General features: G+C 35.6%; 1 protein-coding gene across 1 annotated transcript; it reads left to right on the plus strand.

The window, feature by feature from the left end:
* The first annotated feature begins 688 nt into the window (after positions 1–688).
* Positions 689–20753, plus strand: LOC311073667 (alpha-1,3-mannosyl-glycoprotein 4-beta-N-acetylglucosaminyltransferase C). Its single transcript, XM_084099575.1, has 4 exons — positions 689–1002; positions 3803–3917; positions 14875–14989; positions 17772–20753. Exons 2-4 carry the CDS (start codon positions 3816–3818, stop codon positions 18932–18934), a joined length of 1380 nt encoding a protein of 459 aa, XP_083955701.1. The 5' UTR covers positions 689–1002; positions 3803–3815; the 3' UTR covers positions 18935–20753.
* The last annotated feature ends 808 nt before the right edge of the window (positions 20754–21561 follow it).

Consider the following 21561-nt stretch of genomic DNA (forward strand, 5'->3'; position numbering starts at 1 on the left):
TGACATAATTATACATATACATGTGCATTTATATGTTTTAAATACAATTATAAGGTGTCAGTGTATTTCATTAGACTATAACTTTGCCAGCTATATAAAAAAAAGCTGTGTGTTACTCTGTGAGTAACTCTGTGTTACTCAGCTTTTTTGTAAATTAACCTGAAAGAAATGTTGAATGAAACACTATGATGTTTTGGCCAAACCATTTGAATTATTACAGTGGAGGTATTTATTTATTTAATATTATTTGAAAGAGATTGTGAATAAAACTACTGTATATTGTAATGGCCAAACTAATTAAAATAAAATAGTTGACATCGTTTCTGCTTCTGGGTTTTTAAAATTGCTCATTATTAAAATTGCTTTTATTTTATAAACTTGTTAGTTTTATGAAAACACTAAAAATAATAAACAATTAACTAAATTAAATTAATCAAAAATGTGCTTTATTACTACATTTGTTTACAAGTAAGTTATAAGTTTACAAGTAAGTGATCAAGTTAAAAAAAATAATAAAATCAATAGGATTTACATAATATACTGTAGAATTTAGTTGTTTTTTTTGGTCACTGGCGGCCACCAGTTTTTATTTATGCTGCCTAAATTCAGAAAGCCAGGGTGGATGTAATTATGATTAAAGGAAATCTACATATCAAGAGAACAAAACCCGTCGTTTGATTGACTCATGACACCATTCATTTCCTCAATGGTAATCACTATCGATAAGGAAATGCTTCATAGCCACAATGACCAATAACCGGGTTAACATTTAAACGATCATCACTCCTCATGACAGCAGCGCTTGGGCAGGGCCATCCTTTGGATACACGCATAACACACTTCACTGAAGGAAAGAAAGACCGTGTAAACACGAAGAGTGACTCAACGACACTAGAAGTGATCTAACTCGTGGACAGAGACATGCGATCTATAAAATAATCTATTTTAAGATATAAAATATCACTTTTACTTTTAGGCTACAGCTGCATAGGTGATATAAAGGTAAGTGGATTAAACACATTTGCTTGAACTTTGTGTCAAAGCATAGGCTAACTGGACAATATTTTGGAAATAGCCTACAGGCGCTTTCGGACTTTTCAATTTTTTTTTTTTTTGTTTATTTTGGTATCGTGGATGCGTTCAGAACGTTCGAATGGAAAATTTTGTCATTCATTGGTGCGTTCAGGACTTAAAATGCTTCTTTTTTTATATATATAACATCGTATTTGTACTCCGAATAAAAAACGGTCGTTTTCTTTGTAGATAAGAAGAACAAGATAAAAACGTAGGCTACTATATAGCCAATTATATATATTTCTAAATATTTATTTTGGTTTGTTTGCTTTTAATGTGTAGGCTACATAATTATGGTCTGATGTGACGGTTCCTTTCACCTAGGCTACCCTGTAAAACCGGCTTATAGACAAAAAAACTACCCTAACTTGTTTGCATTGCAAATGTAGGCTATAGTTTTAAGGGGCGCAATGTCAGCGTCAGTGAGCTCAGGTCGACACACATGCGAGATTTATTAACTAAAACCTGTTCGCCTCGTGTAGCCTACTCTTCATTTTGCTTTGATCTGTAGGCTACATTAGCAACAAATATGTTTCATTCAGTTCCAATAATAGTAAAATTGTAGATGCTAAAGTTCACCTTTGCTCATGAGGAAACAGTCAGTCATGGTTTAAAGAAAGGCATGTTTCAAAATGTATCAGTAGGCTAAACATGCAGTTAAAACACATAATGGCAAATCCTTTTTCTGCTAAACATTTAAGGATTCCTTTACTGCACAACCAGTTCTTTTATCGTTGAAATTACCTTTCAGATTTACAAGGAAAATGAATCAGTAAAAACAAGGAAGTAATTATTACAGCATACTCAAACACCCAGGGAAGCTATGTGTAATAAGAAATTTGACATGTAACAAATCTGTCAGTTTGTAAACTCTCTCTCTCTCTCTCTCTCTCTCTCTCTCTCTCTCTCTCTCTCTCTCTCTCTCTCTCTCTCTTCTCTCTCTCTCTCTCTCTCTCTCACACACACACACACACACACAATCATGTAGGCTACAGTAAAGAACTTTCAATGGAAGTCTATGAGAACATTCTGGAAATGTGCAGCCTATAGTTTTGATAAAATGCGTTTATTAACTAAAAATAGTTTTATTTGAGCAGTAAATTTGTCTACGTTGTCATTTTAGCTGATATTACTGCTCTAAGCAAACTTTGTGCGTTAATGAAGTACAGTAATGCCTGCAGGTGTTTTAAATTATGTAAACACGTTATTATGTCATGTGGCAGCTTGCAGGTTTCTGGCTTAAGGAGGAGAAAAATTGGATGTAAGATTAGTACACTATTCTGTCACTCTGTGAATATGTGTTATGTTCCTCAGCACAGTTCATTATTGAACAGGGAAAATCCATGGAAACCACAGAATTCTGGATTCTACAGAATAAATTTGATTACATAAATTGATTAAATCAGAAATTATTGACTCCAAACACTTTTTGCTGAAAAGTGATAATAACACAACCATGAATTTTGAAAAACATTTCTGCTAATTTGCAAAAAAGGCCTAATACTAGCTAATTTGATTATGCTAAGTTAAAAATATAAATAAAAACTTTTCCATCGAGTACCGTTTTTTTTTTAATTCACAAAATATGAATGATTTTTCAAATTATAGAAATGTATCAACTTTAATGCACTTAAACAAAATGACAAAAAGAAGTATTGAAAATGGATCATTTAACTTACAATCTGCAAAGGAGTGGAAAATATATGTTCAAATACGCCATTTAATGTCAAAGAGCTTTACATAAACAGTTTATAAAAAGAAAAAATTCACAATCTGTAATTTCCCAACGCTGTTTGGATGAAGTAAAACAACCACAGATGTTGCAACAAACCAGTGTTGGGCTTAAGTTACTTTCAGAAGTAATGCATTAGAATACTGTGTAACTTAGTTACTTTTTATGGAAAGATATGCGTCACCTTACGTTTATGTTTTTGTCACCTGGGTTGGGCTGGGTTATGCCAATAAATGGGAAAACAAAGTAACTTGCGTTACTTCTTTGAAAAAGTAACTCGGATATTTAGTTGTAAATGTTAAAATAAAGCATTACTTTACTAGTTACTTGAATAAAGTAATCTGATTACGTAACTTCAGCAAACACCTGGAGCATGTTTGCATTTTCTTCTGTCACTGGCCATAAATCTAACTTTGAAATCAGGATTAGGCTTAAAATAGTCATACAACTGAAAATCGGCTGACAATTGAACAAAAATAAGTTTAATCTGGCTCAGAGGAAGATAGGAATCGTGTCTTTGTGTCAGTTTTTCTGGTGATTAAGGGATGACTTTTTCACCTTACAAATGGTTGTCGAAAGCAAAAATACCATGAAATGCTCAACATGTGGCCATTTTTGGAATCAGCACCCCAAATTTAGTTTGAAAATATTGCATTTTATTGAGAAAATATGATGCAGGGTGATGTAATACATTTTCATGTTCACAAATATATCTTTACCCTCTTCTTGCAGCTTTTCCCTGCCCTCTGTTTGACAACTTACTAGTTTGAGAAGCACTATTTTGCTCTTCTAAATGGCAGTGTTGAATGTGTCAGCTGAATGGTTCATAATCGGACATTAATTATTCAAACTGGGTCATGTGAATAATTGAACAATGCAGCTACTGATTAAAGACAATCAAACATGTTGGAAAAACAGCATTTGGAGCGACAAGTGACACAAGTCAGACTTTATTGTTGCTGGTACAGTATTTAAGTGCATATGTGTCTTTAACAGAAAAAGGTGGGTGATGAGATGCTATCTGAAAAAATTCGTCCTGGTCGGAGCTGGTCTTCTCATTATGACCAGCGTCTACATCTACACGCAGAGAGCAGAATCAGGACTGCTCAAGGTAAGCTTGTGCTAATAGCATGATTATTAAAAAACTGGCATCATTTTCTCACCCTCATGTCGTTCCAAACCTGACTTTTCTTCTTTCGCGTAACACAAAAGAAGAAGAATGTTGGCAACCAGACAGATTCCATTGACTTTCACTGAATGGACAGAAAATATTTGTTTAACAGCAGAAAGAAAAAAAGTCAAACAGGTTTGAAACGACAAAAGGGTGGAGTATCTCTTCAAGATATCCACTGAATCTTTACTTAAAAGTGGTTGATTCTGTTGAATTGAATTCTGAGTTTGTCAAAAAAAAGTTTAACTTTCTATATTAGTTGTCAAAATAAATAATTGCAACAGTTCTATCATACCGGAATTAAAAAGGAAAACAAAAGTTCTCATTTGAATCTCCATGTGCAAGAATGTGAACAAGGCGGAAGTCAACAGCACATAATGTAAAATGTTATGTTTTTCATAATGTAATGTTGCCAGAATGTAAAATTAAGTTATTTTATGGATTTAAAAATTATCCATTTTTGTTTGTCCTTTACAAATTAACGCAAAATGAATGCCTATCGTCTAGTACAAATGCACAGTGCTCACATTTATTTGGGACATTAAAACATTACATATCAGTTTGTGCCTTATATTGTGATCTCACATAGCAGAATATTTTAATCCAGACACATGTGACGCATATAACAAATACATGCATGCAGTTTTGACAGCTTTAATCGCCTTTTTGATTCTTACATGAGTTAATTGACGACAGAACTATGGCTACAGCACACCACATTTGCACGTGATGTGCGTACCGCAAGCACAGTACAACAGCCGTCAGCCGTATGACAGGAAAGTTAGTTTTGCTGACATTTGACCTGACAACATCTCATCTTCCCGAAGATAGCCAACTGAATAACGCCCTTTTCTCAGCATCTGACAGAAGTGTCACAAGCTTTCACACACATTTTCTAAAATAAAAGTATCATCAGAAAAAAAGAGAATTACATTTGTTGTTGACTGCACACTATTCGACTTCCTCAAAACGGTCTTGCAACCCACCAGTTGAGAAAGATTAACTCTATATTTACTATGTGCATATCACTGTCTGATGTTCTGCTGAAGCTCATTCGGCACTTGCTCATTTCCGCACTCGTTTGGCTTGCGCCTGGCGCTGAGGTGAAATTGGAGTGTGCATCTGAAAAGTCTCATGTTTTTTGTGGTCTTAAAGAGACGGTTCAGCGTTTTAAGAAACGCAATTTTTGTCAATAAAAAAAGAGACAGAAACAGCAGTTGTGAGAGGGGTGGCCAAAGGGGTGGCCAAGCTTAGACCAAGGGTGGCCACGGCCACCCCTGGCCACCCCCTAGCTCCGCCAGTGACCCCCCATGTTAATATTCCCAACTTTACCAGTAGCACCTCAATGCAATACACGAGATCCAGGGGGCGGAGTTGGATCCAGATATAAGGGGTGGAGATTGGTAGGTTTAGGGGTGGGTTTAGGGATTAAGGGGTGGAGATGGGTAGGTTTAGGTATATGTAAGGTGGGAGGAGTTGGATCTGGATCCGACTCCTCCCCCTGGATTTCATGTTCTGCAGTGAGGACCATCTCAACTTTACAGCAGAAAAAAAATATGTTTACAGCCTGGTGCAAAAAGCCCTTCATGCCAACTGTGAGGGGGTGAACTTTTTTATAACTCATCCGTTTAAATTATATTAAGCTTGGTGGAAAACGAACCAAATCACAAAATCATCACTAGAATTAAACAGGTACACCCCACTCTGGCACAACCCAGAATTCATGATACAGAACAAACCTCTTTATTTCCCCACATGGGCACAAAAAGGAATCACACATCTTCACCACTTATTTGAGAACCAACATTTCATGTCATTTAACACACTCACACAGAAATATGGGGTTGGGAGAGAACAATTCCTTCAATATCAACAACTTAGACTTCAAATTAAAGATAAAACCACACTTACAAACAATACATTACAACCTTCCCAGCTTATAGAAGAAATTTTGAAAATTAATAACTTCAAAAAATTAACCTCCCAACTATATACATTAATCTCCAACCAAAACACAACAATAACACTCCCAACAGCCAAGTGGGAAACCGACCTGGCCGTCTCTTCCAACCCTGAGTACTGGGAACAAATCGGTAGGAATACATTTTCCATGACCGATAACACAAACCTGCAGCTTATACAATATAAAGTCATTCATAGAACTCACATCACCCAAAGTAAAATGTTCAAAATGGGCCTACACAACACCGAAATCTGTTCACAATGCACTTTGGGTAGCACAGACGACTATTTGCACGCCATGTGGCACTGCCAACCAGTTCACTCTTTTTGGATTACAGTCACTGAGACACTGTCCACTATCCTGAGCCACAGAATCCCATCATCACCAACACTTTGTCTCATAGGCGACTCTTCCGAAATCCATATCCCGCAAAAATACAGGAATCCGTTGCTCATCTCTCTAGCTGTCGCTAAGAAAGTAGTTCTCCAAAACTGGAAATCAAAAAAATCTTGCCACATCAAACACTGGACAAATTTAATCTCAGAATACATTTCAATGGAAAAACACAATGCATACAGAAGGAAGCAAACATCAGCCTTTGAAGACACCTGGTCACCATTTTTGACATTTCTTAATACCACACAAACATAACTACAAGCCGTGTACATTACCAACTTTTGTTTTTGCAGCCATCACTTCATACATACACATAGGCATACACTTACGCATAACATGTTTCCAAACCCTTTTCCCCCTCAAACACCCTAGCCATGACCAACTAATATAAATCTTAGATTAACAAATAAAATTTGCTTAAGATCATTCTACTTAATCAATAATAATACGTTTTTGTGTTTGTCAACTGTCTTGTCCCTCTGTTGTCTGTCTATCACCTTGTCATGTCTTATATGTTATGTGTTACACTCTGTTCGTGGTGTTATAATTCCCCCCCCCCCCCTCATGTACCGAGGGTCTTACTAAATTGGTTGAATGGTCACGCACTGTATATAAATCTGTCATCAGTATTGTAATATATTGTGTATATAATTTGCTTTATTAAACAATAAAGTTGTCCTCCGAAGAGGGGGGGTGGTGGCGGGCCAAAAAAAAAAAAAAAAAAAAAAAAAAAAAATTATATTAAGCTTTAAAGTTCTGCATAATTAAGGGCGTGGCCACTTGATTGACAGGTGGATTGCCGCTGATGACACTACTAGCCGTTTGTCTGTTGTCTGTTAGCGTCACGTTACCTCAGCTAATCCGCCTCTTTGCCCGTTTTCGGTTATCCGGGAGTGACGCGCTGCCAAGATGGCGACGGCCGGCTCCGCCCACTTTAGGCTTCAAAATCACTCTTCAGAAACCTACGGGTGACACTACGTCCATATTATTTTACAGTCTATGGTTGTAAAACATTGTACAATGGATGTAATAGTTCCGTCAAACTTGCTTATGGCACTTCACAAAGGTTTGATATTCATCGTGGCATTAGGCAAGGATGTCCGCTCTCTCCTTCTTTATTTTTGTTAGTCACCCAGGTTTTGGTAATGCACAGTGTTGTAGTCGAGACCAGCTCACTCGAGTCCGAGTCGAGACCGAGACCAAAGAGAGTAGAGTCCGAGTCGAGACCGAGACCAAAGAGAGTCGAGTCCGAGACCAAAGAGAGTCGAGTCCGAGTCGAGTCGAGACCGAGACCAGAGAGGTTGGATAACCTAAGGTTGGGTCTAAAAACCAGACCTAAAGATATCTATATAAGGCAGACATTTTCAATACATAGTTGAGCTAGAGGCTCCACATCACATCTGACCAGGCTCCTGCTGCATTTGCGTGGCACAAACGTTAGTCTCAAGTCATGCGCAGTTGCGCACAAGAAAGTCAGCAATCATTGGACGTTTCAATCAAACAACAATTTAAAGAAATATTAACATACAGTAACAATCATGAAATATTTTGAATGGGACTCGAGTGGACTTGGGAATAAGTCCGAGTCCTAATATGTTCGAGTACGAGTCAATTCCGAGTCAAAATGCACACGAGTCCATGACAAGACCGAGACCATTAAAATATGGTCTCGAGACCGAGTCCGAGACCGAGTCCGAGTCTCGAGTACACAACACTGGTAATGCATGTAAAAAGAACAAATGCATTAAGTTGAACTTACTATTAAATTCAACGAATCATTTTTTTCATTTTTTTTCAGTGTGATGTTACTCTTAAAAAAGTGTCTTACAAAATACTTCACAGAATTTATCCTGCTAAGCATGTTTTGGAAAGATTTAAGCTTAATATTTCATTTACTTGTGAATTTTGTGCACTAGAAAAAGAAACAATTTTGCACCTGTTTTTTCACTGTATTTACTCAAAATTATTTTGGAAAGATTTAGAAACCTTTATTAATAGAAAACTGAAGTATATGATGGAAATTTGTGTTTTTGATGTGCTTTTTTATACTCAGAATGACATTTGGAATGTAAAGAACAACATATTATACAGTTATTTATTTTATTAGGAAAATACCATATACATAAATACATAGAAGAGGTCTCAAGGTAAACCAAAATTTCCACATTTTATAAATGACTTTACGTTATATGTACATCTTTTGGAACAAGCAAAAAACAAAACAGCAATGAAAACATGTAATGCTTTGAAAGCACTGGATTTTATGTAAAACAAGTTTGCCCCCAATTTTTTTTTTGTCATCATTTACTCACCCATGTTGTTCAAGACCTGAGTTTCTTTCTTCTGTTGAACACAAAATAAAATATTTTGAAGAATGTTGGTAACCAGACAGTTGACGGCATAGCCATTGACTTCCATAGTTTTTTTTTTTTTTCCTACTATGGAAGTCAATGGCTACCGACTGGTTACCGACATTCTTCAAAATATCTTATTTTGTGTTCAACAGAAGAAAGAAACTCATACAGGTTTGGGACAACTTCAGGGAGAGTAAATGATGACAGAGTTTTCATTTTTGGGTGAACTTTCCCTTTAAGTGTGACACCTAAACCGTGTGTAGCAACTCATAATGTAATAACTGCACATAATGTAAAAACGGCACATAATATATACACTACCGGTCAAAAGTTTTAGATCGGTAAGATTTCTAATGTTTTTAAAAGAAGTCTCTTCTGCTCACCAAGGCTGCATTTATTTGATTAAAAATACAAACAAAAACAGTAATATTGTGAAATATTATTAGAATTTAAAACAGCTGTTTTCTATGTGAATATCTAGTAAACTGTAATTTATTCCTGTGATCAAAGCTGTATTTTCAGCATCATTACTCCAGTCTTCAGTGTCACGTGATCCTTCAGAAATCACTCTAATATGATGATTTGATGATCAAGAAACATTTTTATTTCATGATGCTATGATGAATAGAAAGTTCAAAAGAACAGCATTTATCTGAAATGGAAAGCTTTTGTAACATTAAACACTACCGTTCAAAAGTTTGGGGTCAGTAAGAATTTTAATTTTATTTTTGGGGGAAAGAAATAAAATAAATCAATACTTTTATTCATCAAGGATGAGTTAAACTGATCAAAAGTTACAGTAAAGACATTTATAATGTTAGAAAAGATTCTATTTTAAATAAATGCTGTTCTTTTGAACTTTCTATTCATCAAAGAATTTTGAAAAAAAAATGTGTACACAACTGTTTTCAACATTGAAAATAATAATGAATGTTTTTTGATCATCAGATCATCATATTAGAATGATTTCTGAAGGATCATGTGACACTGAAGACTGGAGTAATGATGCTGAAAACTCAGCTTTGATCACAGGAATAAATTAAAGTTTAAAATATATTAAAATAGAAAACAGTAATTTTAAATTGTCATAATATTTCACAATAATACTTTTTTTTTAATTTATTTTTTTTATCAAATAAATGCAGCCTTGGTGAGCAGAAGATACTTCTTTTAAAAACATTAAAAATATTACCGATCTAAAACTTTTGACCGATAGTGTATATACATTGTTAAGTATTAATAATAAGTATTACATTATTATTGTAAAAAATGTGTACATCATGAGAAATGTTTTACATTATAAACTCACCAAAAACGTCATATTTGCATAATTGTAATAGCTTTTAAAACATAAAAAATATTAGTATACCCTTCCGTTTTAAAATATCTAAATCCAGTCTTAAACCACCTGCAAAATGCAACAGATTTAAATATTCAATGCAACAGATTTAAATATTCAATTATCATTATTATTATTATTATTATTAAACAAAGCATTGGTATTCCTTTACAGTACATTTAAAATATCTTAAATTCAGTTTTAACCTGCCTACAAAATCCACTAGATTACTGATACTACTACTACTACTACTACTACTACTACTACTACTACTACTAGTAGTAGATTAATGGTGCAAAAGTTCTGATTTTATTTTTCTTTCTTTTTTACATCACAAAACCAAACAGTTTTAGCAGAGGTGTGTGAACTTTGTATAACCTCTGTACGTTGTATGATTGTTTGTTGTACTGTATTTTTCAACTTGACCTCTGATGTACATTCATTCAGGCTTTGTTTTGCTGTAACTGATATTAAAGTCTCTGTGCTGACGTTGGCTGAAGCAGATAACGTTTTATCACACACGCACGCCTCATTTTTACACAGTATTGGTATTTAACACTGTTTGTCATTTAACAGTGTGTATAAAGTATGTATACAAGAAGTTGTTATAGTAGTAGTAGTAGTAGTAGTAGTAGTAGTAGTAATAATAATAGTACTTGTCTAGTGGATTATGTTGGCAGGTTAAGACTGGATTTAGATTTTTTAAATGTGCTGTAAAGGAATACAAATGCTTTGTTTAATAAAAATATAATAATAATAATAATAATAATTGCATGAATATTTAAATCTGTTGCATTTCGCAGGTAGGTAAGACTGGATTTAGATTTTTAAAAATGTACCGTAAGGGAATAGTAATATTATTTATGTTTTAAAAGATGTTACAATTATGAAAATATGACATTTTTGGTGAGTATATAATGTAATACATTTCTCATAATGTAAAAATTATTACATTATGAGCTCAATATTTTATTACTTTGTGAGAAAATTATTACATTATGAACATTTTATTACAATTAAAATATAATACTTATTACATTATGTGCAGTTATTACCTTATGAGTTGCTACACCGTGTTTTCCCCTTACCTTGAGGGAATGATTTATTTGAGGATGTTGCTTATCATTTCTTAAACACTTCTCTTAGGAAACCATTAAGTGATTCATGACAGAGACTCGGGATATGTCAAATTTCTGTTGTTGCCATGCACACGTTATTTGTTAACACAGATAGCGGTAAGTTTTCACAGAAAACAACATAACATGGATAAGGAAATCAAAAAAGAAAACTAAATACAAAAGAGAAGGACCATATGAGATGGATACTCAAAGAATGACAGTTAAGGGGAAATATCCAGTATATCTCATGCATAAAGCACCTTAAGTGTAATTTTCCAGTATGGGCACTGGACCTGGGTCTGTTTACACGATAGCTACTGTTTGCAATTAAAAATGGAAAACTTTAATGTGTTTTAGCCGTTCATATACATGACAACTGTGTTTTGGGAGATTGAAAACACAAACTTTTGAAAACTGGTTTCAAAGTGCAAGTTTGTTAAGACAATGGACCACTTGCACTGAACTCCATGACGCACTTCCGTTTGGAAACAATACATATCACTTATTTCCTGTTTTCCTGACATGTTTACTTTCAATGTACTGTGGTCAATGAGTTGAACCTAAAATAAGTGTCTACAATAAGATTTAAAAATTTGGACATTTTTATTGACAGAAGAAGGGATTTTCTGATGTTTACTTTGTGCAGAATTTTCCAAACTCATCGGAACATGAAGTTTTAATCCAAACCAAGCCAATCTGGTGTCAGTGTTCGTCTACGCTAGTGACCGCGACGCTGAAGTGTGTGAAAACAGATGAATAACATCAGTACGAATCACGAACATTTATTTATTTGGATTAAATATTTTAATCATTCTGTGTCATTTTTCAATGTCAATCTTTTTACTATTTACATGTCCTTGCCCAAAATGCGTAATTAATATTCAAAGAAGTTGACTGTCATTCTCCTCTACGCTGTGCGTTACTGTTGAAGATTAATTAAATAGCCTAGCCTATATTTAACATCGTTACAAGCACCTCGCGAGCATTCATTCATTCAGCTATTTTAAAAAGACTGGAATAAAGCACCAATGCACACAAGCAATCCTTTTTATTAGTCAAATTCATTAAAAAAAAAAAGCAAACTCAACAGGTATAAAATATAAGTAGGCTAAGAGAAAAACACTGCTGCAGGTTAGTGGATAAATATATTTAGCTTATTTATTATTCAGAATGAACAGTTGGAAAGAAAATATATTTATTGGAACATTTCAGTATGGGACGCCATTTGTAAAGCGGCTCATGCTGAAAATAACAGCAACATTTTGTCACATTTAGCTTCAAACAATGTGTAAAAAAACTGGTATGAATTTTTGACGGTCACATTTTACCACATTTACAACAATATTTGTCAACTTAGAAATATTTTAAATAGTTAAATATAAATATTAAATGTTACACCTAAATGTTAAATGCTAAATCTAAATGCTAAATCTAAATGTTAAATCTAAATCTAAATGTTAAATCTAAATGTTAAATCTAAATCTAAATGTTAAATATAAATATAAATGTTAAATATAAATATTAAATCTAAATCTAAATGTTAAATATAAATGTTAAATCTAAATCTAAATGTTAAATATAAATGTTAAATCTAAATCTAAATGTTGAATCTAAATGTTTCGGGTGAAACTAAATATTTAACTAATATGCAAATTCCAAATGCCGGTAACCGGAAGTGCCAAAATAAAAGCTCGAGGAGGTCAGTGTGTGTTTATAGCATGGTTTATAGTGTCAAATAACGAATAAAAACCATCTCATAATAATAACTATAATATAATGATAATAACTACCTAAAATAATAAACACGTTTGGAGAAACTGTAGAGTTTCGTGATGAGAGTGATGACATGATATTCAGTCAAAGTGAGCCCCCTCGTGGCTATTATGGCTACAGGTCATAAGTCCCGCACTTTTCATAAAAGTGACACTAGCCTACTCTTCAAATACAGTTTCTCCAAACGTGTTTATTATTTTAGGTAGTTATTATCACGATAATCCATGTCCAAAAGTCCATTTCCTCAGATGAGATGTTTTTTATTCGTTATTTGACACTATAAACCATGCTATAAACCACTATAAACACACACTGACCTCCTCGAGCTTTTATTTTGGCACTTCCGGTTACCGGCATTTTGAATTTGCATATTTAGTTTCACTCGAAACATTTAGATTCAACATTTAGATTTAGATTTAACATTTAGATTTAGATTCAACATTTATATTTATATTTAGATTTAACATTTATATTTAACATTTAGATTTAGATTTAACATTTAGATTTAGATTTAATATTTAGATTTAACATTTATATTTAATATTTATATTTAACATTTAGATTTAGATTTAACATTTATATTTAACATTTAGCATTTAGATTTAACATTTAACATTTAGGTGTAACATTTAATATTTAGATTTAACTATTTAAAATATCTCTAAGATGACAAATATTGTTGTAAATGTGGTAAAAAGTGACCGTCAAAAATTCATACCAGTTTTTTAAACATTGTTTGAAGCTAAATGTGACAAAATGTTGCTGTTATTTTCAGCGTGAGCCGCTTTACAAACGGCGCCCCATATTTCAGCAGGCTCAAGATAATTAATACAGAGTTATTCATTGTTTTAATCAATTGGCATCCATAAAACGTAGTGATGATCTGCATTCTCACGTATGTGCGCTGAACGCTCCAACCGGAAACTCCCGATATGCAATAAGTAGAACGCGGAAGTAGTTGTGCAAGTAGTCCATACCGTTATCGTCTCTGTGTAAACTACAAAAAACTTGAATTTGTCATGCGCATGTGTATTACGTGTTCAGTCGGAGCGTAGTGTTTCTTTACAAAGTGGCATCGCCATCTACTGGCCTGGCATGAATAATACAGCGATTTTAGTCGTTTTCACAGACCCATGTGAATGGGAATCATTTTGACAATGTTGTCGTCTGTACGCGAAAAAGGGCAATGGAAAAACGTTTCTGTTTATAGTACATCGTTGTCGTGTAAACGTGCCCTTAAACTGCCTTTCCACTGCACACGACAAATAACAGCCAATGGATTCTTCTTATTGAAGTGTTGTATAATGTGTGTGGTATGCTTACTACAATACTTTATATTGGATTGCAATTAAAATTAAAATTTCAGTTTTTGTGGATACACATCTTTTGTGTTCAGTCGGCACGACACCACAATGTGTGACCCCCTGTTGCCGATCTGTTGTGTAGTGTGAGAAGAACAGCAATCCGACGACTTTGAAAATCATGTAGTGTGTACCCACCTAAAGCTGTGTTCACACTGCCAGTGACTGTCGCTGCATGTCGCCAGTAGCTGGCGGCGAGGTCGCTGGTGGGCGTTCCCACTACTGTTGTCTAGGAAAGTTTATGAATGAAATTCACAGATCTTATTTTGTAGACACCGAATCAGTTTTCTTGCAGCTAAAAACAAACATTTCGGAGGGAAAATACTAAAAATGGAATCAGTGCATAAAATGCTTAATATTAGAGATGAACGAGAAACGGCAAGTGTCATCGCGGCTGGAAATCGTGTCGTTGGAAATCTCCAGCTCTCCATTGAAATGAATGGGATCTGCGTGTCGCTGGCAGTGTGAACGGGGCTTAACACTAAACCTCCTGTAGGATCAAGTTTGTAGTTGATGTTGATGTAATATGATGAACTAGACCTGTAAATTTGATGATTTATGAATTTTTTGTTGTTGTTGTTGTTTTGCTACAGGGTCCAGAGAACTGGATTTGGGATAGAGAGACTTGGGTTGAAGATCTCCAGAGCCATTACCTGCATTTCAATGTTTCCATTAAAGTTCTGGCAGGAGACCTCCAGCAGTCCAAGAGTGAGTTTATCTATTCACAACTAGCAGAGAATTTACCGGAAGAAGTTCTGTTTAGATACAACAGATTTCGGAGATAATGCTTGAAAATCACTAAAGGAAGTGCAATTGCAATTTATGTCCATAATTTTATTCGATGTAGTTCTTTAACTAAATTACTCTTAAAATAATCAACATATTTATGAATAAGTGCATAAGTGCAGCTTGTGCGGACCATTCACACGAAACATCTGCAATACTTTGAAATCAATGGTTAATGTACATGTGCGCCAGGCGGATGTCCTCGTTTTTTTCACCAGTTCTTAAAATAACTTTTCAAGCTGAATTCCGGACACTGATGCCTGACTGTTTCTGCAAGACTGCATCCTGTGTTAGCTCTGCTAGACATGAAAGTTTTGTTTTTCAGTAAAAGGGCGTGCTGTATTGAAAGCTAGCTATTTGCAGCGCCAGCATTTTTGATCATTTTCACAAAACTTTCATGGCCCCCAAAATCTTCTATTGAATGAACAGTCAATATATCAAAAAACATTTTCACACTTTAAAACATTTTTTAATGAACTCTTGAATGTGGGTAAGTTTCATTAAAAAAAGCACAATTTTGAACAAAAAGCTGAGAAAATCACATTGTCCGGATCAGATGGAGTAGATCGAGTCCATCAACAGCCCCAAAGCTTCACAGTCCTGTAGCTCGTCCTGGGTGGACATTTCATTCAGTAACATTAGGCCGTTTTGATTTATATGCTGTTGAATGTTTGGCCCTGTTCACACCTGGTATTAAGATACGTTTCGATCGATCGGATCACAAGTGGACGACTCTAAATACAGGAGTAAACGGGTCTAAAACGACCGCTTTCGATCACTTCCAGAGGTAGTTGAAAACAGATTTGACCGGATTGCTTTCGTAGTGTAAACGCTCATGTGGACGAATACGTTTGAACAGCCACAAATACTGACCTGGGCCCGGTTCCCCAAAATGTTCTTATCGCTAAGTAGTTCTTAACCTATTCCTTAACCTCTCTCTTAACGTTATGGCACGATTCCCGACACATTCGTACAGTATATCTTCTGTAAGTCATACGTTCGTAAGGTTGGTCTGGACCACTCTTAGCTTTACCTTATCACTGTTGCAGGTCTATATGAATATAATTCTGAAGTTTTAATACACCCAGACAGTGTTCAATTAGGCTAATTCAAGTGTTTTCATGCAAAGAATAAAATTGTCATTACACTGATTGTTGTTAGATTTTTAATTATATTATTATACAATATTATTAATTTAATTAAAAAGCGCTTTTAAAGGCCAGTGAAAGCATAGGCTACTGTCAGTTAAGTCCTATTCGGACGCTAATATTGTTTCTCATGGGCTCGTCCGGTATTTTAAACATTTACAGGGGTGAGTCTGTGATTTTAGTGCCATCCGAATCCATAATATCAGTGTTTTTTCTCACCCAACCCGCGTAAAAATCCCTGTTCAAATTAGTACCTTCTGTTTTTTGACAAACAGGTCGTGTGGTGATTTAATTGCCGTCTGAATCCACATCTCTGAGTTTACAAGAGATTCAAAATCCACTGTTTAAATCCTTTTTGATCACCGAGCACCGAGATGTAGGCCTACACAATATTTCATCGCAGCTCCACCTCAGCAAACAAAAATGGGAAAGAGATGAAAGCACGTACAAATTTGAAATGGTTATTATGGCAGCAATATATGATGCAATTTAAAAATATGTAGGCTAGGCTATTATAGGCTATTATAGTTTGGATTATTTTTTATAATATCCCATGAGTCCTAATAAATGCAATGCAACTATTTCTGAAGTGCTTCATTTATAAAGATCACCGCTTTCTCACATAAACAGCCCCTGCACGAGAGAATAATTGATTCTCGAGCCATCGATATCAGCCAATTCAGCACCATCGCCACGGACAACACCCGGTAACGTCGCACGTAAGAAGGTATATCTTAAGCAGCTTCCTAAGGTATGGTTCGGGGAACACACTTAGGAACATAAACAACTTTGGTAAGATATATCTTTCGAGTCTTCTTAGCGCGCTAAGAGTGAGCGTTATCGGGGAACCGGGCCCTGATGAGTAAACATTATGGGTAGTGCTCTAGCCAGACGAGATTCAAACTTTGTTGGCTAAAAACCCAAGGTTTAAAGATAAAAATGTACCAAGCACAATGTTCTCTCACCATTCCTGATTTCTAACACACACTCAGTGTTCGGCTGGTCTTGTGTCTGTCAGAGCAGAAACTAAAGCTGCTGTTCTCCGTGTGTTTGTCCGTCGCCTCCAGTCGTGTTCATATCTAAACTGCGCAAGCTTATTTCAACCATTAGATCGAAAGATTTGAAAAAGCCCATACATTTCCCCGCCCATAGACCCTCCCCTCGAAGAAATCAGGACAGAAGTGGTTGAAAGTGGACAAAAGAGATGGATTAAAACACCAGGTGTAAATGGGAATGTCTCCCTCGTCTACTTGTGATCCGATCGACCGAAACGCATCTTAACACCAGGTGTAAACAGGACCTTTGATGATCGTGTTAGTTTACATGTGTATAAGCCATGCTTCTATGGCTTGTTTCTTCTTCACCTGTTTTGATCCGGAGATTCTGTACTCTTTCAAAAGATGCGTAATAGCGCGCCCCCCCCCCCGTATAACCATGAAAACATGGATTGCTGGAAAATTCCATCAATGCTGGGGAAAGATTTATGACTTTGTGAACTTAATGAATCCTAGTAAACAACTTTGTAGTCACATCCCTGTGGTTTCATCCATTTTCAGAGTACCTAACGGTGGGCCTCTCGTCTGTGAAGAGGAAAAAGGGCACTTATCTTCAGGACACTCTTCAGTCAATCTTCACCCAGTCCTCAGAGGAAGAGCTGGATCAAATGGTGGTGGTCGTCCTTCTCGCTGACTTTGATGTGAGCTGGATCCGGGAGACCTTACAGAAAATCACAGAACAATTCCACCTGCATCTGTCGAAGGGTCGACTGCTTGTTATCCACGTCAACGAAGAGAACTATCCTCCCCTTACAGGACTGAAGAGGAACTTCAACGACGCTCCCGACCGCGTGTCCTTCCGTTCGAAGCAAAACGTGGACTACTCCTATTTGCTCCATTTTAGCAGTAACCTCTCCCAATACTATATCATGCTGGAGGACGACGTGAGCTGTTCGAAGAACTTTCTCTCCGGTATGCGTGAGCACATCCGTTCGATGGACAACTCGAAGTGGGTCACGCTGGAATTCTCCAAGTTGGGCTATATCGGAAAACTCTACCAATCCAAAGATCTGCCCATCCTGGCCCGTTTCCTTTATAATTTCTACCAAGAGATGCCCTGCGACTTCCTGCTGTCGCATTTTCACAGATTGTTGATGCAGGATAAAGTCATTCGTTTCCGCCCATCTCTGTTTCAGCACATGGGCACTTACTCGTCATTTAGGGGGACATACAATCACCTGAAGGATGAGGACTTCATCGAAGAAGTTGCTGATAACCCTCCAGCAGACATTCGCACGAACATTGAGACTTTTGAGACCAATACAGCTGAAAAGGCTTACAGTCAAGATTTAGGGTATTTCTGGGGCGTTTCCCCTATTGGCTCAGAAAACTACTTTTTAGTGGCCTTTCATGAACCGGTTCTTATCTCTCGTGTCCAAATACGAACAGGATCGGATGGAAAAGATCAGCTGGTCTCTGCTGATGTGGAACTTGGGAAAACTCTGGTGAAAACGGAGTCTGCGTTGGATTGTTCGGAATTTCACACGCTAGGTTCTCTTCAGAACGGACAGTTTAATAAACCCGATGTCCAGAAACTTGTGCCCACAACCGTGGCATGTTTACGAATTCGAGTCACAGCACCCCAAACGGACTGGGTTATGATAAAGAAGATCCAGGTCTGGACTGTTAAAGCTGAAGAAAAACATGAGAAAAGCGGTTTCTAAAGCTGTTCTGCGGCAGAAATGAATTCTTTATCATCGCTGATGTAGATTTGAATCTTTAAAATCTGTGTGTGAGGATCAGGGATATTATTATAACAAACTAAAACTAAAAACATTTGAAAAAAACTGTTGTTAACTGGAAAAACTTATTGTATTTCAGCTAGTTGCCAACATTTCTCATTTTCCTGTAGTAACTTGATTTACTAAAAAAAGTTAAATTAAAATTGAAATGAAAACACAACAAAATTACCTTTGACTTAAAATGAAAACAGAAAATATAAATATAAAATACAATTCAAAGTATTAATACAAACTATAATAATTATCTTAATACTGCAAAAAATAATTGTATTAATCTGTATTTTGATTGTGTTTTCAAGTAAAAATATTGTAATAAAGCAGAATTGAACAGGATATTCAAACTTTCAGAAAATATATGTTGAATTAAGTTTATTTTTCTAAAATATTTTGTTGTTTTGAATTAATTTGAACTTAAATATGTTACATTTGTTTTAATGAACTTAGTTTTAAAGTGAAATTAACTTTGAACTTTTCTTAAAACACTTTTTCTTAAAACTCAAAAGATTCTTTTGATAACTTTTTGCAAGGTTTCCCAAGATAATACACATTAATTTTCATGCAAGTAATGTTAGTATAACAGGAGTTTAATTAATTAATGAAGAATTTAGTATTTTGTCTGAAGAATTCAGACAAAAGAAGAATTTAGCCTCTGGTCAATCTGCTGCCTTACATATAAGTTACAAAATGTTAACATTTTAAGAGATAAAAGTACCACAAAAAAAACCCATCCTCAATTAATATAAATTAAGGCCTGGTTATGTGGTTGAGTGGTGAAAGAGGATACCAAGAAGTAAAGAACATTTTACAGTCAAAATATTTACATTTACAAGCCTTTTTTAAAGTGAATGTTTGTTAGGAATATACTGCCCCCTAGGTGTAGTAGCCTTGAAATACATTCTGAAATACTATTTTGTAATTTCATGGCTTTAAGCACCAGTGAGGGGGAAGTGCAGATACTGCACGCGCGCGCGCGCACACACACACACACGCTCACACACACACGCTCACACGTTGGGTTTCCATGTTTTATGGGGACCTTCCATAGACACAATGATTTTTATACTGTACAAACTATATAAACACACACATTTTACTTGAACTTAATTTTGTTCAGTATTTGGTGAAAGGACTCTAAAAGACCTAGATTTTATATATTTGGATATTTTATACCAAAGTGACGTTGCATTCATCATGTGTCTGACAATCATATCCGCATGTGTGATTTATCAAACTAAGCCTTAAAAACAGGGTACTGATGCTCGCTGACTACTGTATGTTCTCTCCACCTCAGAACTTCTGTATATATGAATGTTATAATTCTGAGATAACTGCACAACTCAATTGCATAAAACTGTATGCTTGTTGCACAATTACGTAACACCAGAAACCAATCTGTTTCATATGTTTGCTCTATGAATTTAAGTGTTCTTTTTTGTTTTTGTTTGTGTGACACTTGTCTATATGACAGCCAATTAAACACCTTTCATGGCTGTGGAGGCAGGATAATTTACATTCTTTTTGTCATTATTGCAAAAAAAAAAAAAAACCTTTTAGGATGGTACTCTGCTTTGCATTATGTGTATTGAAATAATGAACTGCTAACTGTATGTTTTGTGTTTATGTGTGGGTGGTCTTTAATGAACTGTATATTGCACTATTTTATATAGCCTTTTGTTGAAAATATTTGATGCTACACTACAGGATATGAAATGGTTTAAAATTTTAAATTTTAAAATTTGAATGTGTCTGTCTTTTCATTTTTTTCCCCCAAATCCTAAAACGCTCTGTTTATTTCCGAGGTTAAATGAGGTTTTAATTATTACAGTGTTCTCTGACTTTTGGAGCCCACTGTAGATACAGTGTATATTGTGTTAGATACATCATACACTAATAGGTTTTGTTTTATTCATTACCAAATCATGTAATAGTAATTTTAATTGTAAGTGTAAGTGTGAACACGATTTAAAAATGATAAATAATAATGGAAAATATGCTTTGCGTATTCTTTAACACCAGCCTCAATGACTGGTCGAAGACACTCCTGCCCGTGGATGGTGCTTGAGGGAATTTCGTTGAGAGTGTGGAGTGGGTGCTGGTGCAGTGGGACCGTTTACCATCTGCCTTGCAAATGAGGACAATGCCAGCCCTGCTCCCCCGCTCCAGACCCAGAGCCCAGTCAGCCTTCTATGGGGTGAGATTTCGGTCACAATTCTGCGCGCGCAAGATCACATTTTGAGCGTGCAAAAGGGCATTTCGCACGCGCGTGAACTGAGTTTTGCTGAGAAATGTTCGTCTCGCAGATAAGAAAATATTGCGAGCGAACGAAAATCAATTTTGCATTTAAAATAAGTATTTGGATGTGCGCGGACGTTCTCTTTCGCGTGTGCAAAGTTTCACTTTCTTGCTCCTTTCATACCAGCCGTGAGCGCTCTCTAAGCGCAGACGGCTCGCTTGCTCAACACAACCCAGCATTACAATATGCCATAATTCCAGCCAATCAGAGATGAGATGGCTAAATTCTGATTGGCTGGCTTGAAAACCAATCACAA

Source organism: Abramis brama (assembly GCF_963993115.1).
Source record: "Abramis brama genome assembly, chromosome: 22".
In the NCBI taxonomy this organism is placed as follows: domain Eukaryota; kingdom Metazoa; phylum Chordata; class Actinopteri; order Cypriniformes; family Leuciscidae; genus Abramis; species Abramis brama.